At 37.4% G+C, this 25,592-nt stretch overlaps 3 protein-coding genes across 3 annotated transcripts in view; 1 reads left to right on the top strand and 2 right to left on the bottom strand.

Moving 5' to 3' along the window:
- The first annotated feature begins 15 nt into the window (after positions 1-15).
- Positions 16-3,691, top strand: Ant (ADP/ATP translocase). The gene is made up of 4 exons (XM_076529556.1): positions 16-285; positions 1,983-2,244; positions 2,350-2,584; positions 2,664-3,691. The coding sequence occupies exons 1-4, from the start codon at positions 123-125 to the stop codon at positions 2,904-2,906; spliced, it is 903 nt and encodes a 300-aa protein (XP_076385671.1). The 5' UTR covers positions 16-122; the 3' UTR covers positions 2,907-3,691.
- On the bottom strand, positions 3,128-5,292 carry LOC100874843 (vesicle transport protein GOT1B). Its single transcript, XM_003702349.3, has 4 exons — positions 4,988-5,292; positions 4,772-4,863; positions 4,510-4,688; positions 3,128-4,414 (listed from the first exon to the last, which is right to left on the bottom strand). Exons 1-4 carry the CDS (start codon positions 5,010-5,012, stop codon positions 4,288-4,290), a joined length of 423 nt encoding a protein of 140 aa, XP_003702397.1. The 5' UTR covers positions 5,013-5,292; the 3' UTR covers positions 3,128-4,287.
- A 439-nt stretch (positions 5,293-5,731) lies between these two features.
- Positions 5,732-25,592, bottom strand: part of CalpC (calpain C) — a 47,060-nt gene continuing 27,199 nt past the window's right edge. Inside the window, exons 4-15 of the mRNA XM_076529543.1 lie at positions 24,037-24,319; positions 9,784-9,967; positions 8,537-8,611; positions 8,289-8,458; positions 7,270-7,442; positions 6,830-7,157; positions 6,588-6,757; positions 6,464-6,522; positions 6,247-6,394; positions 6,062-6,178; positions 5,935-5,993; positions 5,732-5,868 (exon numbers count right to left, since the gene is read on the bottom strand). Coding sequence (XP_076385658.1) covers positions 5,842-5,868; positions 5,935-5,993; positions 6,062-6,178; positions 6,247-6,394; positions 6,464-6,522; positions 6,588-6,757; positions 6,830-7,157; positions 7,270-7,442; positions 8,289-8,458; positions 8,537-8,611; positions 9,784-9,967; positions 24,037-24,319 — 1,793 coding nt within the window. The 3' untranslated portion in view covers positions 5,732-5,841. The remainder of the gene's footprint in view (positions 5,869-5,934; positions 5,994-6,061; positions 6,179-6,246; positions 6,395-6,463; positions 6,523-6,587; positions 6,758-6,829; positions 7,158-7,269; positions 7,443-8,288; positions 8,459-8,536; positions 8,612-9,783; positions 9,968-24,036; positions 24,320-25,592) is intronic.

The raw sequence follows: 25,592 nt of genomic DNA, 5'->3' as shown, positions 1-25,592 counted from the left end.
CCGTTCAACGAGAAGAACTCTGACTCGCTCACTCGTCGTCCGGCGCGCGTCCGAAACGTAGGAGTTGCTTTCTCCTCTTTCTTTTGTTAACCCGTTTCTCACACACCAAACTACCCGACAATATGTCTGGTCTTACGGACCCAGTGGCATTCGTCAAGGATTTTGTGGCGGGTGGTGTAGCCGCCGCAATTTCCAAAACTGCCGTCGCACCAATTGAACGTGTGAAGCTGTTGCTGCAGGTACAGCACATTTCCAAGCAAATCCCTGAAGACCAGCGTTACAAGGGTAAGTTTCTCTATAAAACGATCATATTCTGTTAATGATTTACTAGAAAAATAGCGAAATTTGCGGTGTTACACAGCGAAAAGGTTTCGAAGCGTTAGAGTCGGTAGTAAAATACTGTGTGAAGAACAAAAGAACGAAGTGGTTCGAAACATGTGACAGTTCGAAGCATTTCAGTCATGTCGGTGGTTCGAAAGTCCCAAACGTTTCCGTTAAGCTGATCCGCAATGGGTAGAAGTCAAATTCCCGTTATGTAATGCCGCACCAAGCTATATGTTACTAGTACGTCAGTAATTCTATGAATGTTCCAATATTTTACTTTACATAACAATGATGAACTTTCGGGTCTTACATAACTTTTGTAATATCGATTGAAAGCGAGAAGTCGTGCTTTTCTGACAAACCAGTGGGTCGATATTCGATGAGGCGACTCGTCTACCAGGGGGCAGCGTGTGGCTTTGCTCTTTGAACGGAACTTCGTATGCCGATCGATGAATGTGCCATTCAACATGGCCGACTTTTCTACTGCATAGTAGAAGCGTGGGTCGCCGAATTTTTATAACAGAAAAATGATATGATACCTTTCAAAGCATTCATTTTATCGGATTATATTCAATATATAACCGATTTATGGATAATAATCAACGTTTCGTTGAAAAAATGCAAAGAATATTAAGTTGCAAAAATTTTATCGCGAAATTTTATCGATAATCAATGTTATAACTATGCATTTCAAAGTTCTATAATCTATATTTCCAACATTTCTGTAAATTGTTATCAACTTTTTAAAATCCCTTCGTTAATATCTACGATATATGATTTCAGGAAGAATTGAAATTTCATGACCTTGAATGTATTTTATGCTAGTAACGGCAATCATAGCACGTTTCCGCAACTTCTTAAAACAATAATGTTTCATTATTATAATAAAAGTACACTTTCTTATTTAAAATTAAAAAATTATGAATAACTGTAGAATTTTATATTTACCAATTATTACATAACAGTTTGCAATTTACTATATATAAAATAAAGTAAAATTTGTTAGCTTTATGTACAAGTCTGTATTAATTTTATCTAACTAAATATCAAGTTCTTTAAATTTTATTCAAATGATTAAGAAGTTTCTTTTATTTATTAGATATATCATTTTGTAGAATTTTATAAATTTGAGGCACTACAGTAGCCACTTATTTGGGATTAAAACAGATTCTAATTGAATAAATAGCTGTAGTTTTCTTCATTTATTTAGAACAGATAACTTTGATACTATGCATCTATAAAAAGATGGCAAATAAGGTGTCACATGGCAAAAGTCTTCACACACATGTTACTGTATGATTTTTTGTGAAATTTTTTAGGACTTCGAGGAAGAAGTGTGAGTTCATGAATAGTTAATCAATAATCTCAGTAGTTATTGACAAAAAATAAAAATAGAAAGTTTCACATGAAGAGTATCTTAATATTTATTAGATATTGATTTTTATTTCTTTTAAAAGAATTTAAATAACAATATTGCTGTCCATTTTAACTATTGAATTTATCTGTGAGCACGTTCTTCACGTAATTGGAATAGCCGCTTAATCGGGCCTGAGTACGGTAGCTCCTATTACCTGTCTCAAATTACTAGAATCTAGTGTGTATTGTTATTACAGCATTCTCACATAGCACAATTTAACATAAATAATTGTATGTTCTAGGTATGGTTGATTGCTTCGTACGTATTCCAAAAGAACAGGGATTCCTCAGTTACTGGCGTGGTAACTTAGCTAATGTCATTAGATATTTCCCCACCCAAGCTTTGAACTTTGCTTTCAAAGATAAGTACAAGCAAGTTTTCCTTGGTGGTGTTGACAAAAATACACAGTTTATGCGTTATTTCGTTGGAAATCTTGCTTCTGGTGGTGCTGCTGGTGCTACATCTTTGTGCTTTGTCTACCCTCTTGACTTTGCCAGAACTAGGTACTTTATATGTTTCTTTCTTTAACATCTACCTCTTAATTCATATTATTAACTGAAACTTAGTAAAGATATATATTAAATTAACGTGTGTAATCATTATTCTAGGTTGGCTGCTGATGTAGGCAAAGCTGGAGGTGAACGTGAGTTTACCGGTCTTGGAAATTGCTTAACCAAAATTTTCAAGGCTGACGGAATTAGCGGATTATACCGTGGATTCGGTGTATCCGTCCAGGGTATCATTATTTATCGTGCAGCCTACTTTGGTTTCTATGACACTGCCCGTGGTATGCTGCCAGATCCTAAAAAGACACCATTCCTTGTTTCGTGGGGTATTGCTCAAGTAAGCAGTTGTCTTTATATTAGAGTTCGTGATTACAGTCACAGTCCGTTTATTAACATTTTGCGTTCTTCTTTCGCAGGTCGTTACAACTGTCGCTGGTATTGTATCTTATCCATTTGACACAGTACGTAGGCGTATGATGATGCAGTCTGGCCGTGCCAAATCTGAAATTTTGTATAAGAGCACCCTTCACTGCTGGGCTACTATCTACAAGTCAGAAGGTGGTGGTGCTTTCTTCAAAGGAGCATTCTCTAACATTCTTCGTGGTACGGGTGGTGCGCTCGTATTAGTACTTTATGACGAAATTAAGAATCTCCTTTAAGACATTATAACAATCCTCACCTCATTACCTTCACAACTACAATTGCAAGTACCATCTTTATTATTCTCACCATCCGATATAAAAGCAGTTATCAGAACCGAGTGACTTCCAGACTGACACAGTATACAGACTGTCGAGAAATTCGAAAAAAACTTTCTGTTGGTAGCTCTTTGTGAAATGCATCAAACTCGACAGGATATGTATTTTAACTGTAGAAGAGAATTCGCTTAATTTATTGCCGAATTCAGTATTTTCTTGCAAGGATACACATGTGCTATTTTCATATTCCATTTTCGTAAGAAAAAAAAATAGAAAAGAGACGGATATATTCACAATATATCCAAGGAATCAAGGGTGTGTAACTAATCGCATAATGGATATGAAATATTTGATACATGTGATTATGTAGACGATGGTCGGGACATAATGTAGTGAAAGTAATTATCTAAACAAGAAAAAATTATAAAAGCAAATAAAAACAAAAGTATACAATTGAGCGAGAAGGACGCGCGACGAAATATCATTACGGCGATGGCGGGGCGCGTAGACATGGGCCGCCACCCCGCCCTAATTCTCGGCCCATTGTAGATAATTAATAAATGATCATACTAATGATATCAGATGAAGTTCGTCGAGTTTCAGTGAACAATAATTTAATTTCGCACTTCAGACAACTACGTGTAAGATAATGAGAAGCGTTACTTTGAGTGTATACATCCAATATGTTCATGTTAGGATGTATGCGGAAAAAACGAGAAAAATCAATAAAAGTGATATAAAATTCATTTATCGTGTTTATCTGAATCCCACTTAATCCAGAATATTTTCCCCCTTATTTTATCATTTTTAATATCTAATTCGTGATAGAGCATTGATTAATTTTGAGTAATTCATTGGGTTTTTACTAAAGAAGGAAAGATTATGTATACGAGATAACAGGGAATATCATACACATTTTTATATAATAAAATTGTATTTCAATGCACATTTATTACATGTAAATGAACTGTATCATTACAAACACGAATTTTTGTCATTAACCTGCTGATACAGCAAAGTAACCATTTTGGAAAGACATACTTCATTCAGATTTTAATTTAAATTCTGCTTAAATTTGAATCCTTTAAATGTTCATAAGAACACTTGTACTCTTTATATTAATACATTAGTTTACATAAAAATGAGATATATATTATTTTCATATAAAGCTACCCTTAAAATGAATGACTGAGATGTAATTGAACTTTGATGGCTATGCTTGATATTTACACAATACAAAAAGAGATCTGTGGAATCCTAGAAAGGAATGACAGAAAAACTTGGGACACAATATAAAATACATCTTATATACAGTATTTGAGCGTTGAGCTTAAGAACTGTATCATACAGTCATTCTATTCGAATCTCCTGCTATCATGTCTAAAATTCGACTTAGACCTGGCATATTTAAAATGGTACCTAACAGAGGTACTCTTCGTAAGAAGTTAATAGCTACCGGTAGAAAACCACTGTAACAAAAATATAATATTAATAATGGGGACTTTAATATACCATGCAAAATGCAAGTTTATGCTTTACAATAATACAAATTATGAATACATACCTGAACAATAATACAAAACCATATGTTTCTAATATCATGCCCACAATAGGCCAGCCCATAAGTACTATAATAATACCGCTTAAAAATGAAACACTGGCTTTTATTTTATGCTTCTGGAAAAAGAAGTTCAGTGTTCTCCTTGGTCCAATGACGCATGCTAATCCGGATATAAACAGAATCTGTATAAAAATGATTAGTTGACAGTAGCAGAGCAATACACCATACAAAAGCAAATTGAGACGCATATACAAATTGTTCTTACATTTCCGATAGCAAGAAGACCTTTGTCAAAAAGCAGTAAGACTCCAAGAAAAAGGAAAGATATTCCAAATCCAGCAAGCCCCACTCCAATTTCTAAAATTAGTTCCTTAGTATTATATGATGTTTTGAAGTACAGCTTACATTTTACACATCAACTTTATCAGCTTTCTTTTAATTTATAACACATTTTATGAGTAGCGATTTTTGGGTTACTTACTTTGTGTATCTGTGATTTCGAACATTATTTCGTAATTGTGTAACGCTAAACTTTTAAATTATTTTTACAATAATACTCGAATAAGATCTAGGTACGAAGTATAACGACGTGCATAACCTAACCTATATCCACGTCATTAATCGTGATGCGACACTTTTCAACTAAGCACTACTTTTCATCATCTTTTAAAAGGTGTACCTTGAATACTAAATATGCGCACCATTAGCAACATCAGTGAAATCTTTTATAAAATTTAGATATATTGAATATTTACTATAGAAAAATGAACGCCATTATACGCACACATATGTGAGTGTTTCTATACATGCACATAAGATTTAAGAGAGCTGTGTATAATTATATAGTATAGCCCAGGCAAGATATAGCGAGGTCGTAAAATTCAGTAACCAAAATGTTCAATAGTATTTGAAACAGTTCTCTAATAATTTTCTTTAAATAATTTTATTCTTAAGAAACATTTTTTAATTCTTAACATAATTCATATCTTGTATATCACTTATGCATATAAATTATACTTTAAAATATGTGTTTTACACATCTATTTACAAAGTAATTGTTCATCTTGGATAAAGGGACTGTACAAAATAAGTTTAGTTTTATTATCAAGTATGAATTTCTTATACAAACAGAATATTATACATAGTCAATTATAATGCTTAATCAGATGAGGGAATGATGATCTAATGGAAGAAATAATGACATTATTTTACAAACAGCAAAAAATGAATTCGATCATTAATTTTTAATATGGCTAAAACTTAAACCTATATACGACGTACAAAACATTATTTACAATTATTTCAAGGTACACAACGTTCCATTGAGCAATGGATTCAACACATCAGAGACGATCTAAGCCACTGAAAATAAAGGATTACTTAATACAATATTACAGTTTACATATAAATAATAAAAATTTTACAAACCTCGGTTAAACTTAATTTTATGGTTCCATTTTGCAAAGGGTCTTTACTTTCAAAAATACCTGCAACAAAATTGGGGATCAGAGGGTTGTTATAAGATAAAGTAGGAAGGAAAAAGAATGAATAGTACCAAATGCATCGCTCAAATGCAATATTGCTGAGACAAAATCGCCAAATCTGAGTGTTCCATCTTTCCTCATGTATCGAAGTATCAAAATCGAAAGTACGTCCGTGTTTAATTGGAATCCTGAAATAAATATTTTTATGAAGCATCAATAATATTGAAAATTCATAAAGAAATTAACATCGACTTACCAACTTCTAACAATGCATCTCGTAACCGTTCTGCTTTAAGTATTCCAGTCTTTTCTTTCGTATGATTCTTGAACGCCGCTTGCCAATACTTTAAACTACACATGAGATCCTTGAAGTCGTTGAACTTCAATCGCCCGCTGCCCGAACTCTGTTTAATCCCGATGTAAGGAAAATCTCAAACAATAAAACTTATGCAAATAATCAATTTCAAGGATACATCCATCGTGAGGACCACTTGTCGACAGACTTCCATACAAGCGCAACTTTTTATATAATCTGTAAACGTGGTAAAATATGACTTTACATTTTGTCAAATGATTTATCTTTGCAAAATAATTTACCATTAGGTAAACAGGCTTCTAGGAGTTCTTGTAATTCAAAAGCGTTGACCGTTCTGTGTTCGTCAGCCAGTTGCAAAAAAACAGCCTCGTACTGCGAGAAGCCTTTGCCTTCCAGGGGTGGAGCTTTGATGATGGCGGATTTTACCAAGGAGGGTGGTGTATCGAGGAGTCTAAAACAAACGAAAAGTATTAAAGAACAAAAATATTTCGAAGCAGAATTATGAGATATGTGAAGTTCTTACTTAAGTTTCAAAGGCTTACTGCTGTAGACTCGCAACGTGAAACTCGTTTCTTGAGTGGGTTCGAAGGTGGTCGGTACTAACAAATAACCACCCTGATCTAACTGACACCTGTGGCTCACCTGACGGCTGTTCGTGTACTGCGAGTTCATCAGGGACTTGTTCTTTTTGAAAAATTGCTTGTTTATCGATTCGGTGCTGTTCTTCGGCAACGTGTACGCCGTGAAACCGATCACTTTGATCTCCATGATGGAATGTTGGTACAAAGAGACGATCACTTCTTCCATTTCGCTCAGTATCAGATGCAGTTGCGGATTAATGTGGAAGGTTTCTGTAAAATACAGTGTGTAGGACCGGTGGTTATTGTGATCTTAACGGCCACGTTACGCATTACCGGATTTCCTGTGTAAAACGTTCATTATTGGAGTAAACCGCAAACGAACCTTCATTGTTTCGACATCCTCCCGCGGTCACGCCCCTCCTCCAGCTACCTTGATAGAGTTTCATTTGCCAGGTATGTTTACTATGCAACGATGGCTCGTCTCTCGATGTTTCGGCATCAAGATGTACGACTTCTAAGTGAGTGAACGTCTTCACGAAATCCGAGTAGGATATCCTACGATTTACACAATTTTTGTTAGTGAGGTTCTTTTGAGGTGATACGTCAGAATTTTTCATTACTGGTACAGTGGAGTCTCTGCATTTTTAGAGTTTTGGGAGAATTTGGGGGTTGAGGGTTTCTTGGAAATTTAGGGCTTTAGGGGTTTGGAGGGTTGGGAGCTTGGGACTTTGGAGGATTGGAGACTGGGAGATTGGGAGTTTGGGAGATTGGGAGAATGGAAGATTGGGAGATTGGGATTTTGGGAGAGTGGAATTTGGGGAGAATGGGATTTGGGGAGAGTAGGATTTGGGAAGAGTGGAATTTGGGGAGAGTGGGATTTTGGGAGAGCGGGATTTTGAGAGAATGGGGTTTAGGGAGAGTGGAATTTGGAGAGAGTGGGATTTTGGGAGAGCGGGATTTTGAGAGAATGGGGTTTAGGGAGAGTGGAATTTGGAGAGAGTGGGATTTTGGGAGAGTGGAATTTTGAGAGAATGGGGTTTAGGGAGAGTGGAATTTTGAGAGAATAGGATTTTGAGAGAGTGGTATTTTGAGAGAGCGGGATTTGGGGAGAGCGAAATTTGGGGAGAGTGGAATTTTGAAAGAGTGGGATTTGAGGAGAGTGGAATTTTGAAAGAGTGGGATTTGGCAAACTTGCGATCTTGGTATTTTACTCCATTAGAAACTTAAACTAAAATTTACGAGTATCACAATATTAACTGTACCAAAATTGTTTCTACAATTTATTGAATTTAGGAACCTTGAAATATCAGTAGACTCTTGATGTTACGGTTCGGAGTAAAATAACATTAATATTCATGTATGCCATTAAGAGTAAGGTAGACTATAGTAAAATTGAGATACCAGAATTCTCCTTCCGCCATGTTTCTGACCGCTAAACGTTCTCTTTCCATTGGTGGTACTTCATCCCATTCGAGGCCACCTCTCGCCCAAGCACCGACGTATTCTCTCCCAGGTCCAAGAGGATTTCTTAACTTCACCAACTGTACTGCTTCTCCATTGAACGTTTCTACCTGCATTTCACGATTCTTCGTTACAAAAATATCGATCGAAGATAACAGAAATCATCGATGATTTCTTCTCCTATTTACCCTCTCGATTGCGTATAGCCTGTAGTTGATGCCCATTTGAATTCCATTCGCGAGTTTCTCTGTGCTGGCACGAATCTGCGTTTCAAATAAAACAAAATTACAAAAAATTATGTATAAACGATATAATTTGTAAAGAATGTGATTTTGTAAAAGAATGCAATGTGGTAATTTAATTGATACTGATTCTTGAATCATTTATTAATTTCACATAATAGGAGTATAACAATGGTCAGTGCACAATGATTACTAAATTAAATGTTTTACAATTGCAATTCCTATTGCCAATGATCGCTATTATTTTTTTATATTCACTACATTAATTGAAAACACTAAGCTGTGAGCGTCATTGTGTGTGCAGTTGTAATAAACTATAAGTTATAGATTATACATGTATTATACTCAAACCAGATCTCAGCAGGAAACAACTTTCTTTATCAAAATGTTGTAACTGCTTCCTTGATCAAAACCTGTTACGTTCAAAAGCTGTGCATGAGTGTAATAACAGTTCCATTCATGTTTGCTAATATTAGTCTCTCTGTAAACCTCTTTTAAGAAAAAGAAATTTAAAAAAGGGCTAAATTACAACTCTTTTTACTTGCATTTTATAATTATTCATTGAGTAACTTTATTTAGTAATTGACTTTATTTATTGATTAACCTTATTCATTGACTAACTTTATTTATTGACTGACTTTATTTATTAAATAACTTTATTCATTGACTAATTTTATTCATTGACTAACTTTATTTATTGACTGACTTTATTTATTAAATAACTTTATTCATTGACTAATTTTATTCATTGACTAACTTTATTCATTTACTAATTTTATTCATTGACTAACTTTATTCATTGACCAACTTTATTTATTAACTAACTTTATTTATTAGCTGACTTTATTCATTGACTAACTTTATTCATTAACTAACTGCATTTATTAATTGAGTTTATTTATTAACTAATTTTATTCATTGACTAACTTTATTCATTGACTAACTTTATTCATTGACTAATTTTATTCATTGACTAACTTTATTCATTAACCAACTTTATTTATTAACTAACTTTATTTATTAGCTGACTTTATTCATCGACTAACTTTATTCATTAACTAACTGTATTTATTAATTGAGTATATTTATTAACTAATTTTATTCATTGACTAACTTTGATCATTGACTTTGTTCATTGACTAACTTTATTTATTAACAGACTTTATTTACTGACTGACTATATATATTCTTACTTGTTGTTGATTATTATTAACTGTACACGTGATGAGAGAAGTCATGTCCAGCAGTTTGGCGAGAACTCTCCCGCAAGCAGTAGGATCCTGACGTATCGCGATACTTTCAGTGATTCCACCCGTGAGATCAGACAAGCCGTCCAGCAGAGTTCCATACTTCAAAGCTTCATACGAACCGTGAAGCCTGCAATAAATAAGAAAAGAGAATCAATTTCTCCGTTTTCCATCGACATTCCCCGGTGAAAGAGTCCCGAGTATCATCGTGCAGGGTCACAAGGTGCGCAGGAAATCATTCATCGGGTCTCAACAAGACGGTATTTCAAGACACGTAGAGAAAACTCGTAGTATTTTTTCCCGCCTTTTTCGAATACCAGTCCGAGTTTCGAACGGCCAAGGGAAAGCAGATAGTTAGAATTTTTTCACCTATGACCTTCGGCGATTACTCGCGATTTCTAACGTGCATCGATTCTGCGAAGAAAGTCGTCGTTAATCTTCACGCAACGGGAGCTGTTTTTGACACAGAGACTGCTTTGTTCTTGACACAAGCTGATTAAGCTGGTAGTTTTAGCTGGAAATCATCGCCGAGAAAGGTGAGATGCAGATACAACGAGAAGTGATAACCTGAGATATCATCTTACGTGCCTAGTTCCTGAATTACCATTCTTCGGGTAACGGGGACTCTTGTACAGTAGATTCTTGGTATATTGGAACTAGGAACTAGGTAGAGTAGGTATATTTATTAATTAAATTTCATTTATTTATAATTTGGAGTATCTCATTTTTCAAATTTGCAACTCACTTATATTCTCAATTTCATAACTTCTCGATAATTAATTTCCTACATCTCCAAAGCCTAATACAGTCCAATTCTCCAAGTGCCTAAAACCTTGAATCCCCAAGTGTCTCTAAGTACCTACATCCACAAATTTCCAATTCTGTAAGTGTCTAAATCCTTGATTTTACAATTGTTCAAGTGCCTAAATCTTCAAATTTCCAATTCTCCAAGTGTCTAAATCCTTGATTTCCCAATTGTGCAAGTGCCTAAATCTTCAAATGCCCAGTTCTCCAATGCCTAAACCTTCAAATACCCATTCTCCAAATGTCCAAAATTCTCCATATGCTAAATTCTCCAAGAGTCCAATTCCTCAAATGTCCAAATCTCCAAATACCCAATTCTACAAATGCCCAATTCCTCAAATTTCCAAATCTTCAAATACTCATTCCCCAAACGTCGAATTCTCCAAATGCCAAATTTCCCAAATGTCCAATTCCCCAAATTACCAATTCTCCAAATTCCCTATTTCCCAAATTCCCCATTCCCCAGATTCCCCATTCCCCCAATCCCACATTCTCCAAATTTTCCATTCCCCAAATTCCCATTCCCTAAATCCCTCATTCCCTAAATCTCTCATTCCCTAAATCCCTCATTCACTAAATCCCTCATTCCCTAAATCCCTCATTCCCTAAATCCCTCATTCCCTAAATCCCTCATTCCCTAAATCCCTCATTCCCTAAATCCCTCATTCCCTAAATCCCTCATTCCCCAAATTCCTCATTTCCCAAAATTCCCAAATCTCCCTTTCCCAAAATTCTCATTCCATAAATCCCTAAATCCCCCATTTCCTAAAATTCCCATCCCATAAACCCACAAATCTCCAAATTCCCAACTCTTCAAATTCCCAACTCCCTAAACTCCCAAATCTCCACCCACATAAATCCTCAAACTCGCCACTTCCCAAATCACCGAACTCCCCAAATTACTAATTCCTCCTAAACCTTCTAATTCCTCACCTTCCTAAACCCCAAATCCAAAAACATTCCACTCAGCAATAAAACGCCCAGTGCCATCTCTGCCCACATATTTCGCAACGAACCTCGAAAGAACGAACCTCACAAACATGATTCACCCGATCACCATTGAAATAGGAGAAATTTTCAGCAAGGTCCGCCAACGAGAAATCAGAATTCGGCATAGCTTATACGTCGGTATGTCGGGCTATATTCGGCCCGTCTGTATATTTGTGCACGCACATGCCAGAGAGCCACGAGTATGTAGGTATACTAAGCAAGTATATCCATGGATACTTTCACTCGGCGAGTAGTTGGTTCGTTGGTTGCCAGCAATGGATCGGAGGTCAGTGCACCGGTGACCACAGTCCATGCTCGTATCTGCGAATACGAAACTGCCGCGATATGGTGCCGTGTTAATGGCACACGAAAACGAGCCTCGTTAACAGTTCATCCACCTTATCCTTTGCTTCTTAACACGTCTTCGTTATGAGCCTGTCAGAATGACGCTATCTTGCGAATGATCAGGTTTAACAGGGACATTAGTCCAATGCGATGGTGCAATTTGGGGTCTTTTAGAGGGGAAGGGTGGATTATTTGAATGGTATTGAATAGACATTGTAGATAGGTTGAAAGTTGAGGAGATAGGTGGTAATATGTTTATTAGATTATTTTGGTTGAGACATGGTTTGGGTATATGATGGGAGGTTGCATAGAATCTTCAAATATTAGGGTTTCTATATTGTTCAGATTCTTTTGATGTGACAGTTGATTTTAGGTGGGTTATTATACATTTTTTGAGGAAGGTTGTAACGAGATGTTATGTGGTATAGTATGTGGATTTGGAGAGGCTTGCTGTTTTCAATTGGCTTTGTCAGTTGTTAAACTTCTCAAGCTCCTAGATTTCCAAATCCCTATATTACTAATTCTCACATCTCCGATTTCTCACGTGCTCTAATCTCTACGTCCCGAAATACCTAGGTCCCCAAATACCTACGTTCCCAAATCCTCACATCCCCAAATACTCACATTTCCAAATTTCCACGCCCCCAAATCCCTATACAACCCAAGTCACAACATCCCCAAATCCTTACATTCCCAAATCCTCACATCTCCAAATCCTCACATTCCCAACTCCTCACATTCCCAAATTCTCACATTCCCAACTCCTCACATCCCCGAATCCATACCTCCCCAAATTCTCACATCCCCAACTCCTCACATCCCCAAATCCATACCTCCCCAAATTCTCACATCCCCAAATCCCTACGTCCCCAAATCCATACCTCCCCAATTTCTCACATCCCCAAATTCCTACGTCCCCAAATCCATACCTCCCCAAATTCTCACATCCCCAACTCCTCACATTTTCAAATCCTCACATTTCCAACTCCTCACATCCCCAAATCCTCACATCCCCAAATCCATACCTCCCCAAATTCTCACATCCCCAACTCCTCACATCCCTAAATCCATACCTCCCCAAATTCTCACATTCCCAAATCCTCACATCCCCAACTCCTCACATCCCCAACCCCTCACATCCCCAAATCCCTACCTCCCCAAATTCAGGAAAGGAAACATCTAAATTTGAAGAACACTTGCACAGTTAAGACCTAACACTTCACAAGAATACCTCACATTACAAATATCCGTAATTTCACAACAAAATGAGGAAACTATAATTTGTTTCTTAAAAGAATTTCACGGGCAATCAAATGGAAATGTTGCATTATTAACGTAGCGTAGGATTCATAGAAATGTGGAAGAATGTAAGCGGCATCGACAGGTAAAGATGGCGTTATGAAAAAAGCGCAAATGACACTGCATATCCGCATATGACTTCATCAGTCCGTTAGATGGACACAGGACGGAAGTACGTCAATGGCAAGACTCGTGTTACCGTTCGCTCACAAACTGACAACGGTAGTGTTACATAGTCAGCAGACTGTTACGGGTTCGTTCGAAGGTGCGGTGACCCTTGCAGTCACTTTCAAACATCTTTCATCTCGATCTTGAGATATGATTTTATTGCATCGTTTATAAACCTTGGGGAAAATCGTTGCAAAATGAATGTAGAAGTGTGAGAGCAACTTGACAATAAAATTTATATAAATAATAATAATCAACGTTACTATTATTAATACGTATTCCTACATTATTATCATAGTATAAGTCTATGTATAAGTCTGTATGGTATAACTTTATATAAGTAATTCATGAATTAATGAACATCAATATAAATATGTTTGAATCATATTTCCTTACAGAAAAGAAGTTAAGAAATTGTCTGACAAAATGGCGCAAATTTCTTGACAACAAAAGGGAATATATATTACATTGAAAAGATAATCTTTGTACACTGATCTAGTACAACTTGATTATTAGATTTCACTCCGTTCTACGTTTGATTAAAAGCTTTCAGCAAGTTACTATGCAATAACGCGGATAATAAATAATGTCCATTGACGTCAAACCGTTCACTTCCATCAGATCTGCATCGGTCAGCGAAAGAGGTGAGAGCTGCTGGCTCAATCATTAAGGTAAGCGTACGCATTGGTGACCGTGCACCATTTGTATTTCCTGTATATTTCATTTTATTAAAAACAAATTTGTCAAAGTCTTCAAACATCGCAGTTGTAAATATTTTATAAACTATTTTAAAAAATGGGGCGCTATGCTAAAATGTCTTACTATGTTATTTGTTAACAAGTATAATTAGACAAACAAGTACGTAATAAATTAATAGACACATATATATATTATTAAAGTTATTAGTTTCATAAAGAAAATACATCTTTAGCCCTCCGTTGACTTATTTCAACTTACTCCACTTTTGAATCAACGTCAGGCGTAGCCACTTCCGAGTAGTACTCTTTCCACGAGGTAATTACAGAACAGGCGAAATCCGAAGGCCATACGAGACACAATTGGAAAATGGAGCCGCTCTCCTGTCGACTTACGCTCGCCTTCCTTGAGAAAATACCCATGCAACTGGCCCAGGCTATCGTGCGTGTGAATGGTTACGGTTTAGAGATTAACTTACGCACGCTTGCACTCCTGAGACCTTTAAAGCTCGCGAATGAACGTCCTTTTTTGCGTATGCGAGCGAGAAGTGTCCGCGTTAATAGGACGTGCTACAGTAGAGTCTCGTTATATTGCCTTCGATGGATAGTGGAAGTGGGACATTTTTGCTTTGAAAGTTTTGGGAGTTGCAAATTTGGTGATTTGGGGATTTGGAGATTTGGGGGTTTATGGGATGGGAATTTTAGGAAATGGAGGATTTAGGGATTTATGGAATGAGAATTTTGGGAAATGGGTGATTTGGGAATTTATGGAATGGGAATTTTGGGAAATGAGGAATTTGGGGAATGAGGGATTTAGGGAATGGAAATTTGGGGAATGGGGAATTTGGCGAGTTGGGAATTTGGGGAATGAGGGATTGGGGGAATGTGGAATTGGGGAATGGGGAATTTGGGGAATGAGGGATTGGGGGAATGTGAAATTGGGGAATGGGGAATTTGGGGAATGAGGGATTGGGGGAATGTGAAATTGGGGAATGGGGAATTTGGGGAATGAGGGATTGGGGGAATGTGAAATTGGGGAATGGGGAATTTGGGGAATGAGGGATTGGGGGAATGTGAAATTGGGGAATGGGGAATTTGGGGAATGGGGAATTTGGGGAATGAGGGATTGGGGGAATGTGGAATTGGGGAATGTGGAATTGGGGAATGAGGAATTTGGGGAATAGGGAATTTGGAGAGTGGGGAATTTGGTGAATGTGGGATTGGGGAAATGGCGAATTTGGGGAATAGGAAATTTGGAGAGTGGGGAATTTGGGGAATGTGGGATTGGGGGAACAGGGAATTTGGGAAATGAGAGATTTGAGAAATATGGAATCTGGGTATTTGGAAATTTGAGAATTTGAGAATTAGAAAATTTGTGCATTTATGAATTTGCTAATTTTTAAGTTTGAACTATTGCACACTAAAAATTGAAGACTGAAACTTTCATCAAGCCATACCATGACTTCATTCAATTGCAAGGCGCACAAATAAATTCACCCACAGCATAAACTACATGATTAAATAATTACCTCCCTGATAACGTTAAGTAATTAAAAACCTCAGCCATTAACATCTACCGTCCTGAAATAACTATTACCATACATTGTTAATCATCGTCCTCTCAATTTTACCATCTGACTTATTAATCAGAGGTTAAGCTCACCGTCTCCTCACCGTTCTGCCAAGTTACTCCTAACAAAACCGTTTAATTACCTTTTTCTAACAAGCTCAGCTTCGCGCTTCTTATTACACCGTCAATTATGAGTCAAAAAAAAAGAACAAAACAATCTTAATTACAACGTGCATTGTTACAGTATCATCCGGTGGCGTTGTACTTGGACTGAACCGTGACAACATTCTTCACCGAATCGTAAGCTTCATAAATCACATTTTCACGTCGTTGATAAAAATACACAACGTCACGGTGGATCGTTATAAAATAGTTACAGAGTAATTAAAAACGAAACTTCCTATTCGAGGGTCGTTCCACAGAACGCGTATTGCGTTTCGGTTAACGATCCGTTTGGCGCGAAACCAGAGGCTTCTAATGGAAATCGCGGGGAGCATTAATTCTATCGCTGCACGTGCTGGCACGCGAATGCACCGAGCTTTCTAACTGATTTCAATGCCGACGCTGAGATATAATTAATAAGGCCCGATTCAACGAACCGCGGCTTCGAATCGACGGATCTACGAGGTTATCGTGAAAGAGGAAAGGTCAACGAGTGGTTCTCTCATCGTTGAAAGAAGTGTGTCAACCAGAGCCGTTGCTCGGGGAACTTGCGGTGCATTGAAATGGAACGAGCGGAATACTAATTTAGAGGGTATACTTTTGGGTAGGTGGATAATTTGGATAATTTGGGAAGGAGGAGTAGGGGATTTTGGGAAATCCTAGATTTGGGGAGGTAGGGATTTGGGGACGGAGGAATTTGGGAAGGTAGGGATTTAGGGAGGCAGGGGTTTGGGGATGTAGGAATTTGGGAAGTTAGGGATTTGGGGATGTGAGAATTTTGAGACGTAGGGATTTGGAGACGTGAAAATTTGGGGATGTGTAGATTTGGAAACGTAGGAATTCGGGGATGCAGGATTTTGGGGACGTAGGGATTTGGGGACGTAGCAATTTGGGTTATATGGGGATTTGGGGACGTAGGAATTTGGGGATGTGAGAATTTGGGGACGTAGGAATTTGGGGATGTGAGAATTTGGGGACGTAGGAATTTGGGGATGTGAGAATTTGGGGACGTAGGAATTTGGGAATGTGAGGATTTGGGGGCGTCGGAATTCGGGGATGCAGGGTTTTGGGGACGTAGGGATTTGGGTTATATGGGGATTTGGGGACGTAGGAATTTGGGGATGTGAGAATTTGGGGACGTAGGAATTTGGGGATGTAGGGATTTGGGGATGTAGGAATTTGGAGATGTGAGAATTTGGGGACGTAGAAATTTGGGGATGTGAGAATTTGGGGACGTAGGAATTTGGGGATGTAAGGATTTGGGGGCGTCGGAATTCGGGGATGCAGGGTTTTGGGGACGTAGGGATTTGGGTTATATGGGAATTTGGGGACGTAGGAATTTGGGGATGTAGGAATTTGGAGATGTGAGAATTTGGGGATGTGAGAATTTGGGGACGTAGGAATTTGGGGATGTAAGGATTTGGGGGCGTCGGAATTCGGGGATGCAGGGTTTTGGGGATGTGAGGATTTGGAAATGCTGGGACTTGGATTATACAGGGATTTGGGGACATAGGAATTTGGGAATGTGAGAATTTGGGTATATAGGAATTTGAGAACGGGTTTCGGGATATACTTATTTGGTTACCTAGGGATCACAGGATATGAGGATTTGGAGTTGTGAGTATTGAGGATGTAGGAATTTGAGGACGTAGGGATTAGAGGATGTAGCTATTTTTGGAAGTAGATACTTGAGAATTTAGAAATTTGATAATATATCTATTTGGAAATCTACAAATTTGGGAAGTTTGAGAATTGACAATTAATTTGTAAATTTTGGAATTTGAAGATTGAGAGATCTTGAAATACAGAGATTTTGGAAATCTACGAACTTCGCAAGTTTGTTAAGTTATTATTAACTTGTTATTTATTATTATAAATTGCGAATTTGAGCTTTGAATTTCACAGTTGTAAATTTGAAACTTGAGAATTTAAAAGCTTGCAGATTAAAAAGATTAAAGAATGTGAAAATTTCTAAGCTTAGTAATTTGTCAAAGTACAACTTTATAAATTGGACCCTCACAAACATCTAGAAATCCATAAATAAAAAAATTCACAAAAATTATCCAATTCGTAACTTACTACTTAATAAAGAAATTGCAGAGAATGGCTGATATCAAGTTGAAATTAAGTAGCAAATTAAGTGTCTTATTTATCATTTTGTCCGAAGACTTTCTCGATGTAACGAACAGCGGTAGTCGGAGATTTTAATGGCTGGTTAGACGGTATCGCCGTAAGGTATGAAGTCTCAATCTTCGCTTGGATTTTATTCAAACGTTTGTACCATAGAATTTATCACGTGTAAAAACGTGCTGACGAGATATGATCTGCAAATTCTCTGCTGTTTAATGAAATGAAACCAACGAAGTTTCATCGCGTTCGTCCTCAATTACTCGTTTCAATCTTGTTTAATGGGCCACGAACTCGTTTCATTTTTAAAACGCGAATATTTAACTGTTTTGTTTTAATTAGGAATTTCGTTTACTTTAATGTAACTTCATGCAATTTGCTTTGGTTTTGTTTTATTTGGTTGAACAATTCTACCTTGTTCATTTTAATGATCTTATTGTTAGTTCATTTTTAGTATTAATACTTAATTTTATTTCCTTTTATTTAATTCTCCCATTTCATTATTTCTATTATTCAATATTTAAGCAATTATAATTTACGTTAAAATTATTTTTATAATTCGAAGCAAAAGCATTGTTGATTTAAAAAAATCGAAAGCACAAAATCAAGTACTTAACTGAAATAACCAACCGGTTTCCCGTATGAGAGATTGGTTGTAAAAATGATTAAACCATGAGGTCATGGTTTAATTAAGTGATTCATAAATTTCCTGCATATTTCTCGTGGTTTTGTTGGATTCTTTCGAAATGCAAACTTTCAGTCCGATTAAATCGGCTTCTTTAAAAAAAAAGAAAGAAGAAAACGATGCGTATAATAATGTTGCCTCGCGAGTTTCGTACCTATGTTAACGATTATATGTATACATCGGTCAACAGCGTTCGCAAAGGAATCGAGGTCGGGATTCATTAATAATTGATAACGTGTCGCTGTCTCTCGATGACTTCCGTTCGCTGTTGAATGTACGAAGCAACTGATTAATGTCAAATCGTTCGGAATGATCGTCGGGAGTGGTTTTCTATTAAAAAGTACACTCTCAAATTTTGAAATGTACAAATGTTTAAATTCTTTAAATTCCTAAATCTTCAATTTTACAAACTGTTAATTCTTCGAGTCTTCAGATTTTTACATTACTGAATTTTTATACTTTTAAATATTGCAGTTCTTAGCACTCGCAAATTTTGAAAGACACGTTCCTAGATTTATAGATATTTAAATTACCAAATTTTCGTATTTGAAAATTCCTGTGTGATCAGATTTCTACATCCCAAAATCTATATATTCCAATGTCCCTAGATTCCCAAATCTGTAGATCACTAAATTCCTACATTCAAAAATCCCTAGATACCCATATCCCTAGCTCTCCAACTCCCTCGATCCCCAACTTCCTAGATCCCTAACTCTCTAGATCCCAAACTCTCTAGATCCCCAACTCCCTAGATCTCAAACTCCCTAGATCCCCAACTCTCTAGATCCACAGATCCCTAGATCCCCAAATCCCTAGATCCCCAAATCCCTAGATCCCAAACTCTCTAGATCCCAAACTCCCTAGATTCCAAACTCCCTTGATCCCAAACTCCCTAGATCCCCAACTCTCTAGATCCCCAAATCGCTAGATCCCCAAATCGCTAGATCCCCAAATCCCTAGATCCCAAATCCCTAGATGCCAAAACCATCAATCCCCAAAATCTCTAGATCCCAAAAATCCCTAAACCTCCCAAATCCTTAGATCCCAAAATTTCCTAGATCCCAAAATTCCTAAATTCCCACATCCCTAGACTCCAATTCTCTAAATCTCAAATCCCCATACTCCAAGCCCCTAACCTTCCTAATCTCGCTCATTTCCCCAACTTCCCTAACTTCCCTTATTTCCATGATTTCCCAAATTTCCCTACTTTCTAATTTCGCAAAAATGACCGAAAAGAATACCCTTCTCTTGCGAACTCGATATTTTTCCCAAGAAAATTAGATTTGACCAAGACTGTACACACTTGTACACCGTACATTAGTTATGTATTACGCGTGTGCAGAAAATGCGATTTCCCTTTATACAAGAAACTCGTAATAGAATTTGCTAATACACGTTGCGACAAAACTTTGAAAGATGTTTGTTATTCGACGACGATCATCAATTTTCTAGCCAAGTACAGGTTTGAATACAGCAATTTCCCAGTACAACCACCGTTCCAAGGGTAATTGAACGTTAGTACGGATAATTGATGCTCCTGGATAACTATCATTCGAAAATCTTATAGTTCGTGAGCGTCCTTCGACGCAAGTGTAGGCTTTAGTAAAATAAACTCTTATTCAAATAAAATTTATACCTTGTATCTTGTTATTTCAGCCTATTTTTACTTCCGATCCTATTATTTCACTTTATGCAATGTTTTATTATGTTTCTTTGTTGCGGTTTATTATAGGTTATGGAGATAGGATGTTTAGGTTCTTTCTCTATTTTATATTATATTCGATTTCTTTATTTTTTGGTTATATAGATAAGCTATGTGGGACACGTGGGTTGTTTTTCCACTCTGTACTATAGTAAATATTATTTCTTTGTTTCAACTTTCATTTTATATATGTGTATAATGTATTGATATAACGTATAGAGATGTTTGTGGTAGTATAATATATCTATACATGTAATCTAACACGTCAAAATTCAACGCAGGAAAATTTAATGCAAGTCGATTGGATAAGTGAAAATCTGACACGTGAGAATTTGATCGTATGGAAATTCAGAGCGTGAAAATTGAACATGAGGAAATTCAATGCATGATGATATAACGCGTAGGGATCTAACGGGTGGAAATCCAACGCGTAGAACTGCAACGCGTAGAAATCCAACGCGTAGCAATCTAACGCGTAGAATTCTAACGCGTAGAAATCCTAATGCGTAGATATCCAACGCGTAGAAAACCAACGCGCCGATATCCAACGCGTAGATATCCCATGCGTAGATATCCAACGCGTAGATATCCAACGCGTAGATATCCAACGCGTAGAAAACCAACGCGCCGATGTCCAACGCGTAGCAACCCAACGCGTAGATATCCCACGCGTAGATATTCCACGCGTAGATATTTCTCGCGTAGATATTCCACGCGTAGATATCCAACGCGTAGATATCCCACGCGTAGATATCCAACGCGTAGAAAACCAGCGCGCCAATATCCAACGCGTAACAATCCAATGCGTAGATATTCCACGCGTAGATATCCAACACGTAGAAATCCGACGCGTAACTATCCAACGCGTGGCTATCTAACGCGTAGATATTCCACACGTGCTCTCCAACACATGAAAAATTCTACGCGTGAAAAATCCACCTCGTAAAAATATAATAAATGCTAATTCAGCTGGTGAAAATCCCCCGCCTAGAAATCCACCATACAGCAATCCACCGGTTAGTAATCTAACATGTAGCAACCCGTAGCAATTTAACACGTGGCAATATCGAGCCCGTAGCTATCAACCTGGAGTACCCACATCATCATAAATGGCAAACGTCCAATCTCTACATCGTCATTTCCCGCACTGGCATCTGCTACATCGTCATTTTCCCCCGCCGCCAACACTAAAACACCCCGACTCGCCCGAGGGATGTAAATATCGCGTTATCGCCAATGAAATTTGTCACGTGCACAGTCACGTAAATAAAAAGCAAGGAGCACAGGATTCTCCGCGATCCTTATCGGCGGATCTTGCTCTTCTTTCGTCCGTTGGATCGCGAGGTCGTCTTCCTCTTCGAGGCCGTCACGTTGCAGTCGTTTCAAGAGCAACGCCCAGCCCGGAGCTTATAGATGGCAAGAAACGGAGAGAAGCCGAAGAAGGGAAGCAAGTAAGAAGCGGATAACGAGGTGAAGGAGAGAAGAAGGAAGGAGGAACGATCATCAGAGGAAAGATTAAGAGGAGGAGCAAGGACCTCCGGCAAAACCGGTCACCGTCGTTCGTTCGTCCGCGTAAACGCATCTTCCACCTCGGGGGAGAAATCGCGCGGAACCATCACTCGCTTCGTAGATCTTATGGGACAACACCGAATAAATTTCTCGACTTACGATATGACGTCCGGTTCTTTTAATGCGTTTTCCACACACCCTATTACGAGTCGTTTCGTTATCCTAACTGTTATGGTGCCAGGATCAAAAATAGACCGCTTAATCTACCTTCCCGGTAATTTATGATGTATGTTTTATGATACCTGCCCTGAAATTACATATTTTAATCGGCAATTTTGATTAATTTTATGTTGTGCAGTTTCGTTTTATTTATTTATTCACTGAGATGTTTTATTAAGTTATGTTTATGCTAATGCTGTAACTGCTGCTATTTTATTAAATTACTGATAGTGAAATAGGGATTTCTATTTTATTGCCAGATGACTAATTACAATACATATCATATACGATTACACATATGTGCTTTGTAAAATATCTTTTCCATGGACATCTAAGGTCAGTTTACAATTCGTCATTGATACTTTTCATATGTTAATTACTGTCACTTATTATAAAATCGTTCAGTTGGTTTTTGTCGGCGCATGATATTTAATTTATGTGTCAACACGAGTCTCTTGCGAGAAAGACCGTGGAATATGCAAATACGCAAATAACTTTCGCCCTACTACGAGCGATTCTGTAAGTTCCGGTGGGCGGCGTGGGCGTTCACCAGGTGGACGTTGATGGTAGGTTAACACGAAGATCGACCTTACAGATCGAACGATGAACTCTGATTATCGCCTTATACGATTTAAATCCAGTGCGATCGCTGGTCGAATAGCGATGACAAAATTTGTGTTGCAAAATTGTTACTCTTCAGTATTATTTTCAAGTTTATGTTCTTCAACATGCAGTTGCATCTTCGTTGTCTAACTTAACCTTATCTTGTTTATTTATAATCTACCTTATCTTACATATTTATAAGCAAACTTTCACAACCTAATCACCTTAAAAATTTTTTAAATCTAATATGCCTTACAATTCTGCAACCTGATATAAAGTAAACTTAATCTTGACACCTTGCAATTTAACCCACTACATAAAGTTTGCAACCTAAGGTGAACACCTTTAAAAGGAAGATGAACAGCTTTGCAACCTAAGGTGATATACTATAAAAGTTCGCAATCTAAAGTGTCTTGCTACTTGAAAATTCACAACCTGCGGTGTCCAATACCTTAGGCGGTGAATACCTTAAAAGGGAGATTAACAGCTTTGCAACCTAAGGTGACTTACACTGTGGAAGTCTGCAGTGTAAGTTATCTCTACTCGAAAGTTCAGAGCCTAAGGTGCTTAATACCGAGGAATACCTTAAAAGGGTGATTGAACATCCTTGCAACCTGAGGTGTCACCACAAAAGTTTGCAATGTAACTAGTTTTATTTGAAAGTTCACCTATGAGTCTAATAGAGGTTCAGATCTTAGGAGAAATACCTTAAAGCTGAGATTAACATCTTTGCAACATAAGGTGACACCACAAAAGTTTGCAATGTAACTAGTTTTATTTGAAAGTTCACCTATGACTCTAATAGAGGTTCAGAGTTTAATATCTTAGGTGGAACATCTTATAAGGGTGATTTACATCCTTGCAAACATAAGGTGATACCATAAAAGTTTGTAACGTAACCTGACTTATGTGAAAGTTCAGAATCTATGAGTCTAATTAGAGGTTCAGAGTCGAATCTCCACATATGGTGTTCCATGTTAGGTGGAACACCTTAAGAACGTGATTAACATCTTTGCAACCTGAGGTAACACCACAAAAGTTTGCAATGTATCTTACTCGAAAGTTCAGAACCTATGAGTCTAATAGAGGTTCAGAGCCTAATTTCCATATATGGTGTTCCAACTTAGGAGAGACACCTTAAGCCGCGATTAACATCTGTGCAGCCATCTTTTGACATCTCTGTCATCTTTGAAGTGACACCAAAAAAGCTTGCAATGTATCAAACTCGAAAGTTCAGACCCTTTGCCCAATATCTTAATAAAGGGATGATTAACATTGCAACCTAAGCTCACAAAAGTTAGGAATTTAAGATGGTACTCACTTAGCGTACGCTTTCTCGAGAAGAGCAGGCCAGAATTGATCACTGTGACGGCTCTGCACAAACGCCAGTCGTCCATGAATCGTCGGTAGCCTGTCGTCGACCAGAACTTCGACCCATGCACCACACCACCATAATCGGAATCTGAAGACCCCGGCATATTCTGCGGTCGGTGATCCTGGTGGTTCACCGGTGTTCCCGAAGCCTTGATCAGCTGGTACCACTCGGTAGAACAATCCTTTGCTCAGGTGGAGTACTCCGAGACATGATACCAACCATTTATCACCTGCAAAATAATTCTATTATTCTACATTCTCGTATTATTATTCCACGTACAGGGACATGGTTATTTTCAGCTTTTATTGTGTGCTACATGTCTTAAACAGGGAATATGATACACAAGCAGGGGCATACAAATGAGAATATGACGCAGAGAGTATGAAGTATAAATAGAGTAATAATAGTGGCAATTAATAGTGGAAAAATAATAACTTCGACAATATAAAATTTTTCAAAGCAACATTTTTTGTTAATACCAAAAATATCATTGAGTGCCCATAACATCAGTGTTTAAAGATTTTTGCCAAAAGATTGTTACTTGAGATTTTTGATGAACTTAAATGAACTGGCTACTAATGGGTACTTCATATGACTATAAATATTTATTAACCAATATTTGTTTATCAATAGAATAAATATATTTACAAAAGTGAGTTAAGCAAACATTACTAATAAGTCTCAAGTCTCATTCTCCTATTACTGAATGAACTTTTACTGAATACGAACGAAGTGTTATGTGTAAATTGCATAAGATAACCTCATGTTTAAAGATGACCGAATAGTAAACAATGAGAGGTTGAGCTACGGCTGATGAATGAAGGAAACGCATCCTAATTTTCTACTCAGTAGCTTTTTAACGCGAAATTGGTATTAAAGAAGTTACATGTAACTCCAGACTAATGGCTGTGAAGAGTAAACTTACGAGCTCCGTATTATCGTTAATTAATTGACTGCGTAATGGAGAACGTTTATCCGCGTTTGTTCGTAATCTCTGAAAAAATGGTATTTTAATTACTAACGGTAAATCGGAACATGAATATTTGCGAATATATCAGCGATAAAAACATGTAACAAGCGGTGCGATTAGACACGTTCGAGGAAAGTGAATCGAATAGGAGGCAATAAATAGCGTCGCGGCGCTATTCGATCTCGGAAAGTGTTCTCACGACGTTACGACACGCGTCGAGCTGAGATTACGAATCTGTTTCTTTCGCTTTTCATGAAGTTCATCGCCGTGAAAGGAACAATTTCTTCCATAATTTATCGAATAATTATTACTCGTTCCCGCGTGTTTACTCATGGATTCTCACGTTCGATCATCCGTTGAAAAGAAATCGCAGAAATCGTTCGCTTGCGTAACGCTTTATTTAATTGTTCGACTTCCGAGAGAAACGTAATCGGAACACGTGACGATGAAGTTGACTGGTTCGAGATTTTGTGGTATGATGTTATGTGAGTAGAAAAATATCGACGATTAATGTGGAAGTTTTGGAATTTGG

Source organism: Megachile rotundata, chromosome 3 (assembly GCF_050947335.1).
Source record: "Megachile rotundata isolate GNS110a chromosome 3, iyMegRotu1, whole genome shotgun sequence".
Lineage (NCBI taxonomy): Eukaryota > Metazoa > Arthropoda > Insecta > Hymenoptera > Megachilidae > Megachile > Megachile rotundata.
The sequence above is the reverse complement of the archived record's forward strand: the minus strand, read 5'-3'. Positions and strand labels throughout refer to the sequence as shown.

Coding starts and splice junctions, on each gene's coding strand:
- Ant (XM_076529556.1), top strand. CDS start 123: ATGTCTGGTCTTACGGACCCAGTGGCATTCGTCAAGGATTTTGTGGCG. Junction 2,245..2,349: donor CTTGACTTTGCCAGAACTAG/GTACTTTATATG, acceptor TCATTATTCTAG/GTTGGCTGCTGATGTAGGCA. Junction 2,585..2,663: donor TTTCGTGGGGTATTGCTCAA/GTAAGCAGTTGT, acceptor CTTCTTTCGCAG/GTCGTTACAACTGTCGCTGG.
- LOC100874843 (XM_003702349.3), bottom strand. CDS start 5,012: ATGTTCGAAATCACAGATACACAAA. Junction 4,689..4,771: donor GTCTTCTTGCTATCGGAAAT/GTAAGAACAATT, acceptor ATTTTTATACAG/ATTCTGTTTATATCCGGATT. Junction 4,415..4,509: donor GGTTTTGTATTATTGTTCAG/GTATGTATTCAT, acceptor TTTTTGTTACAG/TGGTTTTCTACCGGTAGCTA.